General features: G+C 41.3%; 1 protein-coding gene across 1 annotated transcript; it reads right to left on the bottom strand.

Annotated features, from left to right (window-relative positions):
- Positions 1-25,518, bottom strand: NDE1 (nudE neurodevelopment protein 1). The gene is made up of 9 exons (XM_075830156.1): positions 25,437-25,518; positions 18,737-18,865; positions 18,481-18,634; positions 16,049-16,197; positions 9,662-9,798; positions 6,989-7,168; positions 4,980-5,071; positions 4,444-4,595; positions 1-3,164 (listed from the first exon to the last, which is right to left on the bottom strand). Exons 2-9 carry the CDS (start codon positions 18,820-18,822, stop codon positions 3,071-3,073), a joined length of 1,044 nt encoding a protein of 347 aa, XP_075686271.1. The 5' UTR covers positions 18,823-18,865; positions 25,437-25,518; the 3' UTR covers positions 1-3,070.
- Positions 25,519-25,710: the final 192 nt, after the last annotated feature.

Genomic DNA, 25,710 nt, shown 5'->3' with positions numbered 1-25,710 from the left:
TACAGAAAAGTTTGGTGGTTGTTACCAGTTTAATTTAATTACAATTAGGTAAAATACAAAACAAAATTAGTCATCTAGTAGTACAAAACGTCGTATGAAGTGTTGTGACCCTGTAATCATTTATAACCACAAAACTGTGCATTTCTAGGCGGGGGTATTAATAAAAACCAGAGCAAAAGTGGAAAAGCCACCCATAGCTACCAATCAGGTGGTGCAAAATGTTCCTTCCCTTGACCGATTCCGCATGGCTGTAATATGGCTGCAGGCCCAACGCAGTTCTACTGAACACCAAACATAGATCACCATAGTGATCAACCTGGGTGTTGCGACAGTAACTAGGTCACTAAAATGTAGCCATATTACAGAAATGTGAAGCCGGCCTGAGGAAAAACAACAGTTCTGATCTGCTTGATCACTATGTTCGACACCGCTCTGATTTTTGTGATCTTCCCCATACAGTGAACCAGTTTCTTATACGCAGTGGATGTAGCCATCTTGTAGTCTATAATTATTTTATGGGGCACGAGTTCTTCAAAATTTAAAAATCGGATCTCCCTGAATATACAGTACCTATCCTTGTTTAGTTAGCATACGAACGGGTTGGATATAGTTTCGAGCCTTGGTTATGGGTCTATACGTTTCCATGTGATGCATGAAAACACAACTTCAGAACTAGACACATTTATCCACTGTCATCATGTAAGGTCAAGTTACAAAGAAGTTAGTGCAAATGTGGCGCAGTGATCCATTCACATGGAATGTATATAATATGTGACCAGAAAACATGTTTTTTTTTAATTTACCCACTTTTAGGTGAAGCAAGAAATATACTTTGCCATAGATAGTTTACTTATATCGCACGCATGAATTTCCTGAATTTACGTTACTTAATAAATAACTACACACATATGAGGTTTATGAACTACCACACTGGGGCAGATTTACTTTCTAAAGTTCTTTGCACATGCTGTGAGACACATTTATTAACTATTTTAGATACATTTTTGACGCAGCTTAAGGGGGAGTAGCTTAACGGAAAAAGGGACATGGTATCAAAGAAAGGGGGCGTGGATTAAAATGCCACACCATGCACCAAAAACTCGCATACATTTAGCCAACCAAGAGGGGGCAAAAAAAAAAAAAAAGTGTTTAGCTGGATGCGCCAAATTTATCACACAGCATGCACCACTTTGATAAATTTGGTGCATTTTCTGACTGCCTTTAAGTCTACACTTTAAGAACAGTAAATCTGCCTTATTATGTTAAAAATAAACTTTAATGAGATATTACTGAACATACAACACGTAACATAGCTCAGACAACTTTTTTTTTAGCAGAAAATATACAAATTCTAAGCTGTCTTATAGACATAAAGCAGTTTGTGAATATATATATATATATATATATATATATATATAAAAAGTATTGTCTTGGCTATGTCCTTGGACATGAAGACTTGTAAATACACTCTTTGCTCTATTCTATACGGACTTACAAACACACTGTATAGAATTTACTGTTAGTTTTATATGGGCTTAAATATATTGAAAAGTTTTATTTTAAATTTACAGATTCTTACCTGTTCCAGCACTGCCCGTCTACTTGGTCCTCTGTGTATACAAACCAGCAGGATCCCGTCTCAGCCATAATGACATGTCATACAACTGCAGCAAGAAAATGCGGCCCACATGCAATGGCGTTTCGTCCATAGTTTGGCCACTGTGGTCACATGATATATCGTCGCTATGGGTGCAGGAATACTTAGATATATTTACAATTTACAGCCCATGTAACAGACTTCTTGTTATACCCCTTTAATGCAGTGTATTAGTATATCTAGTATAGAATGAGGAAAAAGGCATGTTTACATGTACAAGGACGTAGTCATGACAACCAGAATGAAAACATTGTCTACATACTAGGCTGCATTCGGAGAACTAGAAAACGATTCAAAATAGAAACAAGATTTAGATTATAAAGTTCCATTGTAGCTAGTAGCGGGGTATAGAGGCATCATGGTGGTGGGGCTTAGTGATCTTGGGGAAACAAAACTTATGATTAAAAAAAACAAAAACACACATTAAGTTTCCCAGAAAAATACATTAATCCATCAATGAGTGATCATGGGGTCCTGAGGGTCGGCTGGCAGAACGAAGGTGTTGTGGTGCTCACTGGTTCAAGTGATGGGTCTGAACTGCAGTACCAGGCACAGCTGTAAGGATGGACGTGTCGCTGTGCCTGGTTAGCATTGGACAGGCTGTAGAACTCCTTGGAGCGCCAAGGCGACTTCGTTCTGCTGATTAATGTGGGGCTTAGGGTACGAACCCCCAATGATCACACATTTGTAGCCAATTCTAAAGGGCCTTTTACACGGGCCAATGGACAATTGAGCGCTCGTATAAATGCTCATTCCCGATCAATGTCCCAACAAATGAGAAACCCTGGACTGAACGCTGATCAGATCTTTCATGCAGCCCCAAAAAAAATGGTTGCTCGTTGGTAGCACATCTCTGAGTCTAAACAGGTGATGCCAACAAAGTGAAAAATGTATAGGGACGAACGATTGTATTCGTGATTGTTCGTCCCCATACATTCAAATCATTGCTCCATTGAAATGAGTGAAAATTGACTCTGATCGACATGCTGCTTATTGATGATTAGCGCTGGTTACCAGGCACAAATCTGCCTGTTGTAAAACAACCATAAGGATAGGCCACCAATGTATTTTCCCAGAAAACCCCTTTAACTTGACATCATCCTTTAACCAACGTTCAATCCAACAGTGCCAATATCTTCTAGAAGAAAAGTCCCATCATCGTGAACATACGTAAACCACCATTTGGAGTCACATACTTAAGTCCATCTTACCAAGGAAGACCAATGGAATAAGGAGAGGTTCTTAACCACAGTGCATGACCACCATTAATGATCCCTTGAAATTCTTGAGTGGAAGATCTTTTTTGAAAAGCGAAGGTCTTCATTAAATCTCTTGTACAAAATCCAGGTTATTTCTAGTCATGATTAAAATGCCACTAAAATGAATAAGTTAAAGTCTATACGGCTACATTCTCTACAGTATCATCTTGACTATTCCCTGAGGCGAGTGCATGGCTTGTACGGGTTTATTTTGGGGGACTGATCCAAACTCCAGTCGTTTAATGAATCTGGAAATACATAAAACTACATTTTAGAAGAATGAAAAAAAAACAAAAACGATAGGTGCAATCATACATCATTCTTCTTCAGATCTTCAAATATCAGGGTTACACATAAGGTTTATTATCCTCGCTTGCAAAATGAGTATTAAAAGGGAACCGCTCACTTGTTTTCAGGGTACAGTGCAAGAATTCTTTATAAAGAAAGGTCAGAATATGCCGCAATTAAAAACGCAGCATATTTAAAATAGAAACTTTGGTATTTTTGCATAGAAGAGTATCACCTCCTGCTAGCTAAACATTTCCATATTAACCACAGCAACTCTGCATCATTTTCCTGTATGTACTGGCAGAGTGCACTAAAGAAGCTTGGCAGGACAAGTACTCCCTCTAAAGGGCTTACCCAGTGCTAATAAAGTGCAAAATGGCATCACCCATCGTATATTTGAATCCACACACAGTATATAACCGTGCAGAATTTTTTTTAATAATTATATACCTATATGAATATCCTAACATTATGCTTCTGCACTTAAAGAGGCTCTGTCACCACATAATAAGTGCCCTGTCTCCTATATAAGGAGATGGGCTCTGTAATGTAGGTGTCAGTAATGCTTTTTATTTAAAAAAAACGATCTATTTTCAAGTTAGGAGCGATTTTGGTTTATGTAAATGAGTTTCTTAATGCCCAAGTGGGCGTATTTTTACTTTCGACCAAGTGGGCGTTGTACAGAGGAGTGCATGATGCTGACCAATCGGCATCATGCACTCCTCTCCATTCATTTACACTGCACTAGCGATATAGATATATCACTATGTGCAGCCTCATACACAAGCCCTAACATTACTACAGTGTCCTGATAATGAATACACATGACATCCAGCCTGGACGTCATGTGTACTCAGAATCCTGACACTTCTGAATCTTTTCTGCGAGATTCCAGCAACGGATACGAAATCTCGTTTACCTCCGTAATCTCACGAGATTTCGTTTCATAAGTTCGAGGCTCATTTAGAAGTTGATAATAGTGTCTGGCCCGCGAATAATGTTATAATATATCCAAATGGCTCTTGGCAGAAAAAAGGTTCCCCACCCCTGATCTATCGTGACATAAGGTGCTGCCACCAACATCCCATATGCTTTGGACAGCGATGTCACCACATGATCCTGTGGAAATGAAACTGCGTTTCCTTTTGTGTATGGGACACCCATAAAGTCAAGAACAGGAAAATACAGCAAAAATAAACAAATAAATTGATACATATTCTTATAGATCGCATTACTTACCCATTTTCTCCTGGGGCCATAATAGGCATGCTCAGCCGGTTTTCATTGCAATCTCTAGTGTTGTTCACATGAGCCAACAAAGGCACCACTGGCCTATTGGGCGACTGTTCATATACAAAATTTTTGCAGGATGCGAGCTTAGACTCCAATTCCTGTGGAAAGGAAGACTCAAAATTCAAAAAATTCTTTCACAAATAAAAATACGAAAGGCCAGACGTTGCGAATAATTTTCGCAGCGTATCCACAGCAAATCAGCCATGTCTGGCCTTACCCTTAGAATTAGGTTTTCCAGTTTACTCTACCCTTCTGTTTTAACAAAGCTGTATAGAGCCCAAACGTGACAATCAAGCCCCATAGTGTATTCTGCAGGCCACCAGTGCTTAGTGTTCCCTAGCAACCACTTTACTTCCTGTCTGGGTGACCACCATTTGAGCACTTGTAGCTATGGCTCTACAGCTGCTTAATAGTTGTCAATAATGTTTGGGAAAGTTATTGTGTAGTAAACAGAGAAAGGCTTCAATAATAGACATGCTTACCCCAACTTTTCTAAGTAGATCCCCTACAATGTTCAATGCCGATATCCTTGCAGATGGTGTAAGTGGTGTGCCACTATAACCATCGTCAAAACCTGGAATTGAAAAAAGTAAAATTTGTGAAGCCACTGAGAAGAATATTCTGTTGAAGTATATTTAGTTAAACCATTGATTTTCAATTACACTCTTAAAAGGGCTGTACAGAAATTCAAAAACATGGCTGCCTTCTTTCAAACACAGTGCCACACCAGTCCCCAGGTTGTGAGTGGTATTGCAACTCATTTGTTTGGTTAGAATAAGGTCTCTTGTACAGGGGGAGTAATCAGGTCATAATTTTCTTGAACAGCAGGAAACACACAAGTCAAAGATTTCCTCCCAGTAACTGTGATAAAAAAAAAAATCATACTTTTTTTAAAATTAACATCAATAGTGAAAAGATAGAATTGCTAACTGTATTAACCGCATACAAGACAGTCCCAACGGTCTGTCTTGTATGTGGTTAATACAGTAATCACATATATCTTTTTACTATTGATGTTACTAAATTTATTGTTATCATTCGGGTGCCACTCGGATGCCGTTAAAAACAGCCAGAGTGGCCCAATCCTGCTGTTCAAGTAATTTATTGCAACTCCGATACATTCACTTCAATGAAGCAGAGCTGAAATACCAGACCGGTGTGGCAATGTTTATGGGAGAAAGCAGACAAGCATTTCTAACCATGTACCACCCTTGTAAATGGCTATGCCCACCCTTACAACCAAATTTGTTTTAATTTTCCCAATACATCTAAAATTAAAAATAAAGCAATTCTGCAAATAGTCTTGATTAAAGAATTCCAATTATATGGTTTCTCCAGGTCCTATGCCAACCTATGCATTTCCACGGTACCAGACAATAAAAACAGAGGCTGATCCTGTGGAAATACGTGTTCATCGGTCACTCTTTATGCTAACTTACATTTGATAGGTTAACAAGAAGTAGGGGCAAAAGGTATAAAAAAAAATAAAATACGACTGCAGGATCAGACTACACAGGTTTCGTATGTAGTCTGTTACCATGGAGACATGTCTGCAAGGGAGCTGTGAAAAACAAAATGCTGCAAGGTACAAGCCAAGCAGAGCAGATGTTAAAATTCAATGTGCCTGACCTTTCTCTTCCTCGACGTCAGATCTGCCGTCGGGGGGAGAATCAGGATGCCGGCATACACATTAGATGGACGGCCGTCCCGACTAAATAGGCGGGCTTGGCCGACATTCTTCCAATGTGTATTGCTAACTTTAGGGTCCATGCTTACATTGCGTTCATATCGTAATTTTTTAGCAAAAATTGCAGCAAAAAAAAAAAAAACAAACTCTAAACATAACAGCAACGATGATTAGACCCGAATGAAAACATTGATGACATGTCTAATGCTGGTCATATACAAGATCGTGCTCAGCTAAATGCTTGTTTGACCAACAGCCACTTGCCCTGATTACACCATAAACATGTATGATTGGATTGGCCTGCGGGTTTATTCCAATAGGATGCGGAAATCGGGGAAAGTCACGCTGCCATTATTCTGAACCACTGCCTCTCATCGCAATTCAGATCCTATCACTGTTAAGGGTTAAAACACCTTTTATTGGCACCAATTACAAACAAAACAATAAAATCCTATGTTGTAGCTAAATTCACGCTGCTGAGTTGCCCTATCGATTGATACAAGGGACGGTGAAAAATCCTGGTAGATTAGAGCTATATAAAGAACAGAAGCAAATTTTCCCGTTCTAAAAACGTCTCAGCTTCTACATCTATCCTGAACAAACTCCTCGTTCCTCCTTCACATTTCAATTGCTAGCCGAAATTTGGTCGTCCATATAAGAAATGGCAGATGACTGGTACTTTGATTCCCATTTGCTTGCCCTTTTAGAAGAACACTGCTTGCTTTAGCTCCGCAGGAACAACTTCTGTTGCCTCAAATGAAGCAATGGTGACGGATGTTACTAGACCAACAACTGCCAACTTACTTCTCCTGAATTGCATTGGAGAGGTCAGACTGGAGACAGACCCCCTGTGACCTACAGGAGTTGATGGCACAGACATGGACGCCTGGACGGCCGTATCTTTGCGTTCGCTTTCTTGGCTAGAGCTTGTGTTACGTTTAAGCACATCCTGCTTCTGCTGAACGGCTAACTCTTGTCGCAAGTCTTAAAAAAAGAAAACAAATCATAGATAGAGAAAATTAGGACACAAACAATCACATGTACAGTTGCAAGAAAAAGTAAGTGAACCCTTTGGCATTACCTGGATTTTTGCAATGATTATTAATGAAATGTGGTCTGATTGCTATCCAAGTCACAATTATAGACAAACACAATGTAACTGAACTAATAACACACTGTGCTGCGCTGTTCATGTCTATTATTGAGCACATTGAGGATTTATCAAACCTGGTGCAAAGGAAAAGTGCAGTAGTTGCCCAGATCAACCAATCAGATTCTACCTTTCATTATGCGGGGCCATGTAAAAAATTAAAGCTGCAACCTAATCGAGTGCCATAAGCAACTAGTCAACTTTTCCTGTGAATCCATTTGGATAAATCTCACCCATTGAGAGGAGACCTTTAAAAAGAAGGCTGCAGGGTCAAGTTATTTATACTGGAGTACCCCTTTAACTCAGAATTCCCTAATAATGTATTTATAAAGGGTATGTTCACATGGAGTTATTTGCAGGCTGAAAATTCCGTCTGGAATATGGAGGCAGATTTTGATCTTCCTGCATGCTGTTTTCTTCGTGGCGTTTTTTGCTGTATTTAATCGCCCACGGCCATTGAGCACCGCGGGCAAAACGCAGTGAAAAACGGGGAGGTAAGGGACGTAAACGCCCAAAGATAACGCATGTTGCTTCTTTTAAACCTTGCGGGAAGAAAAAAAAAAAAGCCTCCGCCTCACATTGAAATCAATGAAAGGCATTTTCGACCGTTTTTTCCTACGCGCTTTCCGCGTCAAAGAACTCCGTGTGAACTGGGCCTAAATGTGTTTACTAAACCAAATAAACCTTTTAACCATCAGTTAGTGAAGGTCAAGTTACTGGTAAAGTTGAAAAAGTCATTAAAATCATAAGTACATTATTCAATGTATTCTGAAGTCTAACTTTCCAGAAATCCATAAGAGGAGATTTATTTTGTGGCATTATTATAGTACATTAATGAAAGCCTATCCAAGGACATGCAAAATGACCTCTAGAAATTCCCAGTGTACTCGAACGGCGTTTAAAAGACAGATCTCAGTCCGATAGAGCACCCTTAGGATGTAGTACAAGTGAATGTGTGTCGACATGGACCAGAAATGTAAGGCCTTTTTTATGTTCCCTGTTGAACCCAAACCTTAAAAAAATTCAGGCTCCTCTCAGGCAAAGTACTCAGTACTAGGAAGCTGCACAAATAAAATGGCTACTAAACGAATGATTACACATATATAAATGGAGAAACAGAATTCCTGACCAATGTAGGTTCTTAGGCCCTTTTGATATCACATCTTGGCCTCCCCTGAGGTGTACGTTGCAAGGACTCCAACGTTTACCTCAGACAGAAGAGTGCAACATATCCCACTGTACGGTGTACAGTGGGATACGTCGTACGGGGACTCTGGTCCTGGGGACACTCCTGAAGTCACAGTCATGCCACTGGAGCTGCCTGATGTATACCTGTAATAAAACGCCTAACAGTGGCAAAAAAATAAAAAAGTATACCGACATACACCAGCCCGACAGAGGCCAAAAGGACACTCTTTCGGGCTAATGGAGCCCTATGGAAACATTTATAGTGTATGTCGGGAGCTTTCTAGATGTGCACAATAAACTTAGTTCATAAACGTGATGTCAAAAGGCCTTAAAGAGGCTCTGTCACCAGGAGTGCCTCTCCTACCTAATCTGATAGGCGCTGTAATGTAGATAACAGTGGTTTTTATTTTGAAAAACAATAATTTTTTAGCAAGTGATGTACAATTTTAGATTTAAGCTCATTAGTTCTTAATCCCCAACTGGGTGTGTTTTACTTCTTACCAAGTGGGCATTGTAAAGAGGAGTGTATGACGCTGACCAATCAGTGTCACACACTTATCGTTCCAGCCCAGCTTGTTTCACTGCACAGTGTGATCTCGCGAGATCAGGCTGTGACGGGACTTCCTCCCACATGTTCTTCATAGGAGCCATGGAAGACTGAACAGACATCGCCTCCAGCCGCTGCAGATTCGGATAAACGTCCTGGCACGGCTGAAGGCGAGGTCTGTTGAATCTTCCATCGCTCCGGTGAAGGACCTGTGGGAGGAAGTCAAGTTACAGCATGATCTCGCGAGACCACGCTGTGCTGTGAAACAAGCTGGGCTGTAATGAAGAGAAGTGTATGACGTGGATTGGTCAGCGTCATACACTGCTCTTTACAACGCACACTTGGTAAAAAGTTAAACGCCCAGTTGGTCAATAAGAAACTAATTAGCATAAATCTAAAATTGTCCATGACTTGCTCAAAAATGATCGTTTTTCAAAATAAAAACCACTGCAGTTAGCTACATTACAGCGCCGATCAGATTATGTAGGAGATAGGGCATTTATAATCTGGTGAGAGAGCCTCTTTAAACTGTCATGATAACTAATAAGGGAATAATCTGGTGCCATGTATACCCTGGGGATCTTTATCTTACCTCGAGTTTCATCTTTCAGTCTCTGGATACACTCAAGATCATCTTCCTTTTCATCAAGTTCACTTTCAAGAAATGCATTTCTCTCAATTGCTTGATTTAAACGCAACTCGAAATCCTCCAAGGAAATGATGGCTGCTCTGTGAAAAGCCCGATATTAAGGCAAAGTAAGCGCCTGGCCAGATGAAGTGTAACATTTCAGAACAAACCAGACAGAACAGAAGATGACACGGCAAATATGCTTACAAAAAATTGGTTGTAGGAGTTCCTGTATAAAGCAGATCTGCCAGGTTTCCGATGCTGCACTACGTGAAAGAAAAGACGCTGAGCTCGGAGATAAAATATCGTTTTCTATGATTTGATTCAGCATTTTCACATAAAAAGATGGTTAAATGCTGCCAGGATGGTTAATAGCTTTGGCCTAAATATAATACTAAGATCTAACACTTATATTTAAGTTGTAGCATGTTTAGGTCCTTGGCAGTGAAATAGTTGATGACAGGTTACAACGAGATCACGCTTCCTCTGCTGTAACTACCATAGAAATAGTAACAAAGTGCAGAAATTGTGAATAGATATCCCGTGGAATGTCTAAACACTTCAGTATTGTTAATGTGTAAGTATAAGACCGCACATGAGGATCTAAAAGGATCCCTATGCGCTGAGTAAATAAATGGATAGGAGTGCATGATGCTGATTGGTCAGAGTCATACACTCCCCTGTACAACGCCCACTTGGTCTAAAGTAAAAACATGCCCACTTGGGCATGAAGCAACTCATTAGCTTAAATCTAAAATCGCTAATAAAGGGTGAAAACAGATCGTTTTTTTTCAAATAAAAAGCACTGCTGTCACCTACATTATAGCGCCCATCTCCTTATGTAGGAGATCGAGCACTTATAATGTGGTGACAGAGCCTCTTTAAAATGGGACATCTTCTCTTTTCTAGTATAGAGATGATTTATTCCTTAAACCGAAGGTGGGCAGAATTAGGTATTCACATTATGAGAAAGTTAAACCTGTACTCTAACCTAATGGATCAGGTTACTAGCGAAACATCTGACTCCCTTACAGAGATGTATTTAGAACTAGCACAGAGACCCAGGGTAGCTTTGCAAAATGGGATAGTAGAGGATTTTTTTTTCACTAGTCACACAAGATGGTGTGCGCGCGCTGGCGGGGAATGAGGGCAGTTCTTATGTTTTTGATAGCTCGGATATTGTAACAGGGCATTTACAGAAAGTAATGGAGTTTCGAAGGTTAACACAAAAGTTTGGCGACCTGGAGTGGGACCCATTTTCATGGATGAGTTCCATAGGAAATTGGTTGGGTGAGTCTTTCAGCTCATTTCTCAAACCTATAGTTGCGATAATAATTTTTATTCTGTTTTTTTACGTCACATTTCACATTCTTATGTGCATTTGTCATCACTATTAAAAGCTCATAAAAGCAGCATTACATGCATGTTATTAAAGGTGTTTATGTAATAAACAAAAGGGGGAGGTGATAAAAAAAATAATAAAATATATAGCTTTTGCTAATAATCAATTTCCATTACATGCCTATGCTACACAAACACACACACACACATATATATATATATATACATATATATATATATACATACATACACACACACACACACACACACACACACACACACACACTACCATTCAAAAGTTTGGGGTCACCCAGACAATTTTGTGTTTTCCATGAAACACTTATATTTATCAAATGAGTTGCAAAATGACTAGAAAATATAGTCAAGACATTGACAAGGTTAGAAATAATGATTTTTATTTGAAATAATAATTTTCTCCTTCAAACTTTGCTTTCATCAGAGAATGCTCCATTTGCAGCAATTCCAGCATTGCAGACCTTTGGCATTCTAGCGGTTAATTTGCTGAGGTAATCGGGAGAAATTTCACCCCATGCTTCCAGAAGCCCCTCCCACAAGTTGGATTGGCTTGATGGGCACTTCTTGCATACCATACGGTCAAGCTGCTCCCACAACCGCTCTATGAGGGTGAGATCTGGTGACTGCGCTGGCCACTCCATTACAGATAGAATACCAGCTGCCGGCTTCTTCCCTAAATAGTTCTTGCATAATTTGGAGGTGTGCTTTGGGTCATTGTCCTGTTGTAGGATGAAATTGGCTCCAATCAAGCGCTGTCCACAGGGTATGGCATGGCGTTGCAAAATGGAGTGATAGCCTTCCTTATTCAAAATCCCTTTTACCTTGTACAAATCTCCCACTTTACCAGCACCAAAGCAACCCCAGACCATCACATTACCTCCACCATGCTTGACAGATGGCGTCAGGCACTCTTCCAGCATCTTTTCAGTTGTTCTGCGTCTCACAAATGTTCTTCTGTGTGATCCAAACACCTCAAACTTCGATTCGTCTGTCCATAACACTTTTTTCCAATCTTCCTCTGTCCAATGTCTGTGTGCTTTTGCTCATATTAATCTTTTCCTTTTATTAGCCAGTCTCAGATATGGCTTTTTCTTTGCCACTCTGCCCTGAAGGCCAGCATCCCAGAGTCGCTTCTTCACTGTAGACGTTGACACTGGCGTTTTGCGGGTACTATTTAATGAAGCTGCCAGTTGAGGACCTGTGAGGCGTCTATTTCTCAAACTAGAGACTCTAATGTACTTGTCTTGTTGCTCAGTTGTGCAGCGGGGCCTCCCACTTCTCTTTCTACTCTGGTTAGAGCCTGTTTGTGCTGTCCTCTGAAGGGAGTAGAACACACAGTTGTAGGAAATCTTCAGTTTCTTGGCAATTTCTCGCACGGAATACCCTTAATTTCTAAGAACAAAAATAGACTGTCGAGTTTCACATGAAAGCTCTCTTTTTCTAGCCATTTTGAGAGTTTAATCGAACCCACAAATGTAATGCTCCAGATTCTCAACTAGCTAAAAAGAAGGTCAGTTTTATAGCTCCTCTAAACAGCAAAACTGTTTACAGCGGGCTAACATAATTGCACAAGGGTTTTCAAGTGTTTTCTAATCATCCATTAGCCTTCTAACACAGTTAGCAAGCACAATGTACCATTAGAACACTGGAGTGATTGTTGCTGGAAATAGACCTCTATACAACTATGTAGATATTGCACTAAAAACCAGACGTTTGCAGCTAGAATAGTCCTTTAGCACATTAACAATGTAGAGTGTATTTCTGATTAATTTAATGTCATCTTCATTGAAAAAAACTGTGCTTTTCTCTCAAAAATAAGGAAATTTCTAAGTAGCCCTAAACTTTTGAACGGTAGTATGTGTATGTATATATGTTGTTCTTGAACCATCAACCTACTGCTCTCTCTATCAGGCCTTCAAGGCTATTCTGATAGAAGACTGCCAAGTTTACTGGAGACAGACATGATATTCAGACAGAAAAAAGCTGGAACATAGAATGACGTATTAGTATGCATTTTTGTGTGGTCTATAACTTGTAAGGCGGTTCATTAGAAAAGACCTTTAAAAGGTTAATCTAAAATTCAACCTTTAGGTCTCCTGTCTAAACTCTTGAGCGGACCTCCATATTTCTCTCTCATTATTGTAACTTTTCTTTCTTAATAAAGCTTTAATTTAATTTCACTGTTAGACAAGAGAGTTTAAGATTTTTTTTATCCAAGCACACAGCCTGTTTGAAAGCTTAAGGGGGTTTTACACAGGACTATTATCGGGAAGTTGAACGTTCATCGAACGCTCGTTGCCGATTATTGCCTTGGGTAAACAGGGCAGCGATCAACAGATGAACGAGCAAACGCTTAATTATCTGCTGATCGTATAGTTTAAAAAAGTTAAATATCGTTGTCGGCAGCACATCTCCCTGTGTAAACCTGGAGACACGCTGCCGACATGATAACGTATGGGGATGAGCGATTGGAGTAACGACCGCTCGACCCCATCCATAGCTCCGTGTGACAGGAGTAAACAAGTGCCGATCAACGATATCTCGTTGATTGGCGCTCGCTGCACCGGCCGATTATCAGCCAGTGTAATAGGTACTTTACAGCGGGGGAAAGCACGTCAGTAGAAAGATTGCAGATTTGGAATCCGTGTCTTAAGCCATTTACAGATTACTGAAGTTTAGAGGGGTTTTCGGAGCGGTCAGTTCTTTTAAGAGACAAAAAATAAAGTTGTTATAAACGGTGCATATTAAAAATGGGCTAAGGTGAGCAGTGAGGTACCACAAGGATCTGTGTTATGGCCCTTTTACATGGACTAATGATCTGGCAAAGGAGCGTTCATATGAACGATTGTTCCCGATCATTGCCTTGTATAAAACAGGTCAACGATCAGCCGATGAACGAGCAAACGATCGTTCATTAGCCGATCTAATAGTTTATGTAGCATAAAACATGCTCGTTGTTGGCAGCACATCTCCTTGTGTAAACAGGGCGGTGCGCTGCCGACATGATGGAAATGTACAGGGACGAGCGATCGTTATCATCCCCATGCATTTCTGATCATAGTTCCTTGTGAATGGAGAAAACGAGCACCGAACAACGAGCTGTCTCGTTGATCGGTGCTAGTTTTTACGGCCAAATTTGGCCAGTGTAAAAGGACCCTTAGGCCCAATTATTTTTAATGTCTTAACGAATGACCTTATGGATTGGATTGATAGTAAGTTTTTGTTGACGATACAAAACTTTGTAGGATACTTAAAGAGGCTCTGTCACCAGATTTTGCAACCCCTATCTGCTATTGCAGCAGATCGGCGCTGCAATGTAGATTACAGTAACGTTTTTATTTTTAAAAAATGACCATTTTTGTATTTATGCAAATGAGGCTTGCAAAAGTCCAAGTGGGCGTGTTTAAAGTAAAAGTCCAAGTGGGCGTGTATTATGTGCGTACATCGGGGCGTGTTTACTACTTTTACTAGCTGGGCGTTCTGACGAGAAGTATCATCCACTTCTCTTCAGAACGCCCAGCTTCTGCCAGATCACGCTGTGACGTCACTCACTTCCTGCCCCAGGTCCTGCATCGTGTCGGCCACATCGGCACCAGAGGCTACAGCTGATTCTGCAGCAGCATCAGCGTTTGCAGGTAAGTAGCTACATCGACTTACCTGCAAACGCCGATGCTGCTGCAGAATCAACTGTAGACTCTGGTGCCGATGTGTCCTCGCTCGTCCGACACGATGCAGGACCTGTGAGTGACGACACAGCGTGATCTCTCGAGAACACGCTGTGTCTGCACTGCCAGAAGCTGGGCGTTCTGAAGAGAAGTGGATGATACTTTCGTCAGAACGCCCAGCTAGTAAAAGAAGTAAAAACGCCCCGATGTACGCACATAATACACGCCCACTTGGACTTTTACTTTAAACACGCCCACTTGGACTTTTGCAAGCCACATTTGCATAAATACAAAAATGGTCATAACTTGGCCAAAAATGCTAGTTTTTAAAAAAATAAAAACGTTACTGTAATCTACATTGCAGCGCCGATCTGCTGCAATAGCAGATAGGGGTTGCAAAATCTGGTGACAGAGCCTCTTTAAAACTCAGCTTAATTGTAAAATATTACAGAAAGCCCTAGATAAACTAGTAGCATGAGCAAAAACATGGTCGATAAACGTAAAGTAATGCACCTAGGCTGAAGTAAGAGTATAAATGCATATACATTAAATGGAATAAAAATTGGGAGAACAGAACAAGCCCTCTATAAATCCCCTATAAGGCCACATCTTGAATATGGGATTCAGTTTTGGGCTCCACATTGTAAAAAGGATATTAGGAGAACTGGAGAGGGTTCAAAGGCGGCCAACTAGACTATTAAATGGGATGAAGGTCTCTCCCACCATAATAGGCTAGAAAATTTTAGCTTGTTCAGCATGGAAAAAAAATAAAAAAATATAAAAGACGCCTTAGATGTGATCTTATTAACATGTATAAATATACGTGGGGTCAATACAAAGAACTGACACAATCTGTTGTTTCTAATGACTCTACAAAGGACTAGGGGACATTCAATGTTTGTGGAAGAGAGACGTTTCAGACATCAATATAAAAAAGGGTTCTTTACAGTTAGAGTCGTCAAACTACGGAATGCCCTTCCCCAAGAGGTAGTTATGGCAGATACTATCTCAGCATTTAAAAAAGGGCTAGATGCTTATTTTGTGATGAATGACAATGAGGGTTATAACTAATCTGTGCCTTATCAACCTATGTAAATAAGATTTTTTATTTTTTTTTAAAACACAAAAAAAAACAAAAAACAATGTTGCAGCATATGCTTTGCCCCAATTACCCTAATCAAGCATGTAATATCAATTTTTTTTTTTTAAAGAAGATCAGAATTGCCGAAAAATTGCATTGTGGCCTACAGCAACCAATCACATTCCAGCTGTGACCCTGAGGGTTGACAGGACAGGTAGAACTACTAACCTCTTAGCTCTCTCCAAGTCATCGTTAGCTTGCTCCAGTTCTCGAATGTACTTCTGTAGTTGATCACGGACTGCACTGGTTTGAGAAAGCTCATTTTCCAGTGTACAGATCTGTGTGTAACTTGCGGCATGGTGCGCCTCAAACTTTTCCTAATACAAACAAACAAAGGGCAAAATTGCATTATCTTGACTTAAGGCTTGTACACAACAAAGGTTGTTGTTGCTTACAGTGCCAAAATTTACGCCATTTAATAAGGAAGCAAAAGAAGGCCAGGAAGGGTGATGGAACCGTACTCTATATCTTAGCATAGCCCGCCGTGTTCAACGTCCTTTTAATCTAGGGAAAAAGAGACTCTCCCCAAGACATGCTTTTTCTCTCGTATATCTACTTTTCCCCATAAGAAGGTGGACGTCAAAGGGATTTTCACATTACAGACTTGTCATATCCAGTGTGTGATCTCAGAGGGTCCAACCACTCTAAATCCCCAGAAATATTAGGAATCGGGTGGACCACATCTGAACGAGTGCACTGGAGAGGATATGCCATAAAAGTCATTCAAAATTTGTCTAAAAAGAGGGATGTATTTAAGAAGAAAATAAAAAAAAACAACAAAAGACACCACGAGGGAAAGTCAATAAATATTCTACACCAGTTTTCTGGCATAGAAAAGTCAACAGTTTTGCAGAAAAAAAGAAAAATGCTGCGCAGCACTTTATGAGAAAGGTGGCAGGGGCATAGCTAAAGGGCGTGGGCCAGCCGCAGCTTGACACATTTACGGCAGAAACTGCCATAAGTTATAGGGGAATTCTATGCCAGCTTGTAACAGAAGTACGGTGGATTTCCCTTTGTGGCACATGGACAGCAGAATATGCAACAAATGTATAAATGGGCGTGCACCACTTAGTAATTTATCTGCATCTTACTCTTGTGAGCTTAATACTAAGGGCCTGTTCACATCACCGTTCATTTCCGCTCCGGGGTTCCGTCGGGTGAACCCAGCAACGGAAAGTGAAACTGACAGCACAGCTTCCGTTTCAGTCACCATTGATCTCAATGGTGACGGAAACATCGCTAATGCTTTCTGTTTGTCACCATTCCGGCTGGTTTCCGGTTTTCCAACGGAATCAATAGCGTAGGCTCTGTAGTCTTTTGAATCCCGTGTTGCCTGCCTCAATCTTGGAATAAAGAGAAACCTTTTGCAAATGGTGAGTGCCGTGCCGTCTTCTTTTCTACATGTTGGCAAATGCCACAACCGTTGCAATTTGCTTGCACAAATTGTGACATATGCGCCTATTCTACACCAGGAAATTGGCGTAGATAAATTCCCCCCATAATGTATAGGTACATTGTAATAAAGGACATTTTAGGACCTAAATCCTCTGCACTGGTTAATGAATCTACCTGTTGAGATATATAGTTCTAAACGTTCACAGAAAAGTCTTCAAGCACCCGCCTGCCTATACTTTCAGTGCCTGTAACATAAAACATTTAAGAAAACGGATATAAAACTTATAATGAACGCTCTTCAGGGGGGGGGGGGGGGGTAGACCAGCAATTAACGTGTTAATGGCTTTACATAAGATTTTTTAACTGGCTCATGGATTTAATTTCTCTGTAACAAGGATTAGTACGAGCAGTCTCGCTGTTTCGTGCCAGCTGGTGCCATCGAGGAGGGAATCACTGCCACACAATCCCTTTTTGTGCAGGACATTTGTAAAGTCTTGTGTTATTTACAGTCTACAATAAGCAATTTCCCAGGTTGTTGATGAAGGCCATATACACTTTTATACCCGCTAGGTTTTTATTGGTTTTTTTTTTGTTTGTTTGTTTTTTAATTGCTCCAATGCATCTAAAACGAAAAAAAAAACAAAACCTTGCAAATAATTAGAATTTTAAATATCAGCTACAATGCCATGTGTCTGTATAGGTACAAAAAAAAGAAAAAAATTTAAATAAAGTCACCTGTTGTCTCGTTGACAAAATCGGCTCTTGTGACCGTGATTTGCTCCCTGCCCTTTAAAGGGGGTTATCCAGGGAGAAAAAAGTGAATGCGTCCGTCCGTAATTGCAGTCAGCAATTACGGACAATTTTTACAGTCGTGTGCATGGGGCCTTAGAAGAGGATGCATTGGGGAGTACAAGGGAGGCCTTGCTGGGACTACTGGGAGAGGGGGTGGGCTGGGCAGAATCCCGCTGTGACTACTGGGGAAGTAAAAGGGGGTCTACTTTACCGACTGGGGAAGTGGAGGACACAAACCTTTAACTGCCAAGAGGAACTTTACTCTGTTTATCAGTCCTTCCTCCTGACTTTTGGAGTGGACTACTAGACCTGACTAAGATTTGTCCAGGCCTGGCAGAGTGTGACCAGCATTATAACAAATATCTTAAAACAATCAGATTCTTCATAGTTGTTACACCGTGCTCTTCTCTTACCCGAAGGGACTCGAGTTCCATGCGTAATTTGTTATTTTGAGTCAGGAGGTCTCTGCTCCTGCTCTCAGACTGATGAAGTTGTGCTTCCAGCTCAGCCTCATATTCACGACTTGCCTCTTGGAATTCATTAAGTTCTTCCTGAGCTTCCTGTGCACTAAAAAATAAATATCAAGTTGAAACTTTTAGTAGGAATCCAGTGATCTCAATCCTAAAGCTCTTCTCATATAGGGTCGTGTTCCCTGTGACAGCTACTTACAATTTTTTATATTTTTCTGCCAGGTCTTTCCAATATTCTTTTTCTTCTTCCACAGTAGTAAAGGTTGGACTTTCTAAATCATCCATAGCGGCGATTCCATTAGTGTTTTATACACGGGCGCTGAAAAACCTGGCAGATAATGGACATCGATGTTTAGAAACAAATAACAAGTAAGAGGATAAAATCAAAAACGTAGCCATATAAAGACACCGTACATGAAAGGAAACGGTTGAGAATCTTATGTAAATAAAGCTTAGGCCCCATGCACACGAACGTATTTTTGCGGCCGTAATTCACCCGCAAATCTGCAGGTGAATTGCGACCCCATTCATTTCAATGGGCCCATGCACACGACGGTGGTTTCCACGGTCCGTGCATGGCCCAAGAGCCTGGACCGCAAAAACAACTGACATGTCTTATTACGGCAGTGTTTTGCGGTCCAGGCTCAAAGAAATTTGCGGGGGCCCGCGGGTGACACTCCGCAGCCGTCCGACCCGAAAACCACAGCCATGCACATGGCTAACGTCGTGTGCATGAGGTAGTTTAACTAAACGTTAAAAAAACTTTTGACACGTCATAGTGACATGTCAGAAGTTTTGATCGGTGGGGAACCGAGCACGGAGACCGCTACAGATTGCTAAAACGATGCGGCAGAAATGCTCGGGTGAGCGCTGTTTCACTTAGTTCCCAAACAGCTTTCCTTGGAAAGTCGAGCGAGCAGTGTACGGCCTCAACAGAAAGTATATGGGTCTGTACACCGCTCGCTCTGGCTTTCTGAGGAAATCGTTTTTGAAATGTAGGGGCACAGCGCTCACCCGAACATTTCTGCTGCAGTGCTCTGACCCCCACCGATCAAAACTTCTGACGTCACTATTAAAGGGTAACTAAAGGTTCAAAAAACTGTCAAAGGGGTATAGCGGTTTCAGCAATAAAAGGTTATCTGTGTATGATGAAAAGTTACACAATTTAATTTAAAGTCTATGTAAACCTTTGAAAGACAATTTTTTTTGTTTAATAAAGAGGTCAGTCAGTGTGATTAGCGCAACCTTCTAAATAGTTTTTATTAAAAATTTGTTTTACTTTTTGAGATACAGCTGCTTTGTATTGGCTATACAGAGCAGCTGCATCGTTCGCCGACTCCTGTACCAGTCAGGTCCGCAGGACTGACTGGTTCAGGGTCAGTGGGTCCTGCGTGTCTCTGACACGCAGGATCCACCTGTAATCTATCACACCTAAGTTCATAACTTAGATGTGATGGATTACAGGTGGATCCTGCGTGTCCCGCTGACACTGAACCCATCAGGTCTGCAGGACTGACGGATTCCGGTCATAGCGAACGATACGGCTGCTCTGTATACAAGACAAAAGTAAAGTAAAACTAATTTTTAATAAATCAAGGGAGGAGTCTCTCTCCCTTGAGATTTCCAGCAGTCATCATACCAGCTACAGGTATTGGATATTACTGATGCAATTTTGCATACTTTTTGGCTTTGCAATCTGTTGGGACTGATCGAGACACTTTTCCTTTGACATATGTGAACCTTATTATGCAACAGATTACTCTACTATCATGTAGCTGGTTAGTTTATGGTCACATTGGAGTCTGTACTTTAACTATTTTTTAACAAATTTTGTATATATTTGTGCGGGGGGGGGGGGGGGCGTTGGTGACCATGTCTATGGACTAATAAAGTCTGCTTTTTTTGACTACTTTACATATGGATGTTTATTACTCCTAAGTTGTGACAATGTTGGTTTATTTATGTTTGCATTATGTCATTTATTGGTGCCCAGATTTTATAGGTTGTAATTTTTTATAAAAACTAAGTCTAGTTGCACAAAAACAGAATTTTTTTTTAAATTGCCTTTCAAAGGCTCACATGGCCTTTCATTTCTATAAATCTTTTCCGGTGATGTGATGACAGTTATCAGAGTTTTGTATTGTAACGAGCCGCACACCTGTGTGATCATCACACGACCATGACAGATTTATATTCACTGGAAGTAAACAATGAAGGTTTCTACTGAATGACAGCAGGCAGATATCTTGAAAACTGAGGAGTTGACACAGAAAATAGATTGAAAATTGTACAACTTTTCATCATACAGAGAATACGGCGTATTTGGTGATCCATAATACTCCTTTAATTACTGTATAATTACCATTTAGCTATTTTAGCAAATCTCTCTCCTGTCCTTATAGCTTGTTACAATGTATGTAGTTAGAATGTATCTGGTTGTTTAGATCACAGGGAATTGCCGAGCCTGGATACAATTGTATCAGTTTCTTAGCTGCGACATGTATTAGATCTGTGCAGAACTTTTCGACCTGGATGTAAACAGGAACGTTTACATTCACTGATAGCAAACAAAAAAGGTTGAGGATATGAAACAAAGTATGAGCCATGATCTGAGCCTGATTACACTGCCGATAGCCTTATTTCCTTTGGGGTTTTGTTGCAGTTTGATGGCAAGAATAGTTTAGTCTAAAGCAGGGGTCTCAAACTCAGCCGGGTAACTGGGCCACATATAGAAAAAAATGGGAAGTTGACGGGCCGCATTACTTTCAAATTTGATACAATACTAAATTAATGTTAATCAATTAGTTATTTGAACTACTAGAACACTATATCACTATAATAATAATACTACATTACTAGAATAATATCGCTAGGTTTAAAATTTGAGATATTTCTCCACATGCTTATTTCAACAATCCAGTTTAAGTGTCGCTAAATGCAGTCCAGCGGCTCAGTTAGCAGCGTTTGGCAGACACACGTCAAGATTGGGCAAACCACTCCGCGGATGCTGCCGCAGTGATGTCCGGACCTTGCCCAGAGCTGGAGTCCCGGAGCAGAGCCGCTTCTAGCACTCTGCCTGGGATTCAAACTCTGCTCCTGACATCACAGTCCATATATGGACAGAGATGTCAGGGGCAACCCCAGAGCTGGAGTCCCAGACAGAACGCTAGTAGGCTCTTCCTGGGACTCCAGCTGTGCTCCTAACAACACTGGGACTCCTGCTCTAGGGAAGCCCCTGACATCATTGTTGATGTATGGACAGCGATGTCAGAGGCTTCCCCAGAGTCCCAGAGCAGAGCTGATACTAGCGCTCTGCCCGGGACTCCGGCTCTGGGGAAGCCCCAGACATCGTGTGTCCAAACATGGACACCGATGTCAGGGAATTCCACAGAGTCCCGGAGCAGAGCCGATACTAGCGCTCTGCCCGGGACTGCGCTCTGGGGAAGACCCTGACACACTGTCCATATATGGACAGCGATGTCATGGAATTCCACAGAGTCCCGGAGCAGAGCCTATACTAGCGCTCTGCACGGGACTCCGGCTCTGGGGAAGCCCCAGACATCGCTGGTCATATTTGGACAGCGATGTTAGGGAATTCCAGAGTCTCAGAGCAGAGCCTGCACTAGCGGCTCTGTGTCCCGCGGGCCGCAGATGACAGCCCCAGGGGCCGCATGCGGCCCGCGGGCTTGAGACCCCTGGTCTAAAGTGTTATGCTTGTTGTTAAAAAATGGAAATCATTAAAAGACATTGAAATTTATCAGGATCTGCTTCAAAACACATCCAACAAAGCGGTCATGGGTCCATAATTAACGGAAGCCGTGACACTAAAATGAACAGAGCCTTATTAAGAAAGATGAATTATGTTTTATTATACAAGGATAAAGCTTTATTTACATAAAATCCCTGTAACCCCTTAAGGACACGGACAATTTTGGCCTTGAGGACAGAAATTTTTTCTTATATTTCCCTCTTTGCATCCCGACGCTCATAACTTATTTTTTTGTATGACGTAGTTGTATGAGACTTTGTGTTTTGCGGGACGAGTTGCACTTTACGTAGGTACCATTTGTTGGTACAAATACATTATCGTTTAATTTATATAAATTTTTATTTTGGCAAAAATGCACAAAAATAGCAGTCCCGCTGCAGTTTTTTTATGTTTTGTATTTTTTTCCACTATACAATCATAAATTATGTTATACATTTGTTGTACAAGTTGATACGGTCATGGCGATACCAAATATATCTATATTATTTCATGTTTTTGGACTTCTATTTAAAAAAAGCTTATTCGTTGTAAAAAAAAGTGTATTTCTGTGTGTTTTTTTATCGAACATAAAAAAAAAAAAAAAAAGTTAACTAATTTCACTTTTTTTTTAATCCCATAGAAGGATTTTTCATTTTTCTTTTTTAACTGTAACGTACTGGCATATCTATACGCCAGTACATTAGCCTGTGTACTGATTGTACACAGGCAGTTGTTAGGGCATACTGAGTTATGCCCTAACAAATATGGTCAGACAGCCCTGGGGTCCTTCAATGGACCCTGGGCTGTCTGGCCATACAAGTTATGGGCCTTGATCGTGTCACAGGGATTTTCTGTGACGTGATCAAAGGGCAGTCCCTCCCTTCTTTTATTTACTTTGAATGCCGTGATCAGCTTTGATCGCGGCATTCAAGGGGTTAACGACGGAGAGAAGAGGCGGGCTGCGCTTGTGGCACGCATATACTAGCTGTCACACAGCACGAGAATGCTCGTCCTAATGCACCAAGTACCTGACGCTCTGGACGAGCATACTCGTCCTGTGTCGGCAACTAGTTAAGACAACAATGCTACACTATATAATTAAAACATAAAAATACTGTAATAACAGTAATATAACCAAGCTAGGACAGAAGCCAATAGCAGATAAGCACATGCGACACCCAGAGAGTATCATGCATGGGGCCTATTCCAAATAAAACTTTGTGATCGGTGGGTGTATGACTACTGAGTCCCCCACAGATCCTGAGAATGAAGGGGTCACAGCGCTAATTTAGTGCTTTGGCTACTTCAAAATGATTCTCTGCACAGCGGCGCTCCCATCCATGTTCAATCAGGATCAATGGATGGGGGTCCCGTCAGACCCCCACCGATCAGAAAGCGATGACACATCCTAGCCATGTGCCATCACTGACTGTGATAGGAATTTCCCTTTAAAGGGAGTCTGTCACCAAAAATGTACCTATCAAGCCCTTGTCGCTCCAAAAAGCTAATTTGCATATATTGAATAATGTGATTTTCGGTGCAAAGGAGGCACTCAAAAAAAAAACAAAAAAACTTCAGATTCAGGTGAGCCTACACTATATTACGCGGTTACTAGTTTGATAGACAAATTTCCTGTGACATTCTCTTTAAACAGCAGAACTCCTACATTGCATTAGGTATATACAGATGCTCCATTACCATTTGCTACACCCCCTGTTTACCCCTGCATCGTAATGATGTGCCAACCATAGGAATATGTCACAGGAGCACGCCAACCAATCACAGGCTGCTGCAGTGATGTCGCTGTAGGCGGCATGTGACTGGCCTCTGCATTCTTGGGACGCATCATCCCTACAGACAAGATATGAACCTTCTTGTTAATGCTCTCAGGAGGGAAGTGTGTACGTAACAATACATGAACACTGTCCATCTCCCCTTGTGGGGTCAGGAAGGGCTCGTCTACCACATGAGGTAAAATTTCCCACAATCACCAAGGGAGTTTTGTTTTACCTTCCTCTGGATAAAACTGCAAGGCCTTAGAAAGCTTGAAGGTGATGGATAGGGGTCCTTTTTCAATCCATGTAACTATATGATTGTTTTACTATGAGGTCCGTTAACACTAACGGCAAAGCTAACAGTGGGTACAAAAAAAAGTATTCATTAAAAGTGTGTGTATAGTAGGGGCATAGCAGTCACACTCAGGCCTGGCACCTGAGGGGGCCCATTAGCCCCCTTTACCACATAAAAAGAGCCAAGTACTAAAAATGTCACATGGTGTATGAGTTCACCTGGGGCGTTATCTCGAGTTACCCCTCTGACATAACACATGTATCATGGCCCCGTGAACATGACCGTAGATTTCATCTGTAATTTGGGACCGTAATTACGGTCCCCAATTAAGCCTCTTTCATTTCTATTGACCACCTCGTATATTTGCGGGAAGGTGTCCGGGCCATAGAAAGCCTCCGCATAAGATAGGAGGTGTTCCTATCTTTTGCTTTTTAAAGGACTGCGCTCCCATGCTTTATATAGGAGCACGGCCAAAAATCCGGGTGGCTGTCCACGGCCATCAGCCGTGCCCGCAATAACAGACCGGGATTCTAGGCACAGCCGTGTCCATGAGGCCTTACATACACGTCTTATGTTTTCTTCAGTATCCCGTTTTGTTTTTTTAACGAACAACATACTGAACCATTCATTTTTCTTGCAGATCCGTGTGTCCGTTACGTAAGATTCTAGAACTTGTCCTATTTTTGTCCGTATTTGCAATTCGTCTCACCCATTCTAGGGGTCCGCAACCCCCCCCCCCTCCAAAAAAACAAACCAAAAAACACAACACATGGAAGCCACTAGGATCGGTGTTTTGCACTACGCAAAACATAAACGGTCATGTGCATCAGTTACACTTGCTCCAGAGTCGAGATCTGCCCTGTTCAATAGCTGTGGTCTACAACCTAGGACTCTCCGGTTATGAAACTACAACTCCCAGCATGCCCTGACATGCCGCAGGTGATTACTGTGTTCTGGTCATGTACGTTACGAGGGTCAGTCAGACATACCAAGCGTGACTGGCCCAAAAAAAAGGCGATGCCACACATCTTCCATGCCAGCTTATAAGTGGGCAGGATCTATAGATCACCTCCAGTCTTACCTGTCACTTCGTCAACCTCACGGACAATCGACCTACAAGAAAGCGCAGCCACCACTCACAGAGCACTCCGAATTAAACTCAAACTTCACCGCACACCCATTGGTTAACGCAGCGCTCCCACGTGACGCGCACCAACCAATCAGTTCTATCTAAGGGCGGAAGAGAAATTAAAATGACCTGTTTTGTAACAACTTTATTGATAATGTTAACAATATAACAGTTTAGGAGTAACGTTCACAGAGTCGTCTGATTTTTATGTAAACACGTCATGGAA

Source organism: Rhinoderma darwinii, chromosome 6 (genome assembly GCF_050947455.1).
Source record: "Rhinoderma darwinii isolate aRhiDar2 chromosome 6, aRhiDar2.hap1, whole genome shotgun sequence".
NCBI classification, from domain to species: domain Eukaryota; kingdom Metazoa; phylum Chordata; class Amphibia; order Anura; family Rhinodermatidae; genus Rhinoderma; species Rhinoderma darwinii.
The sequence above is the reverse complement of the archived record's forward strand: the minus strand, read 5'-3'. Positions and strand labels throughout refer to the sequence as shown.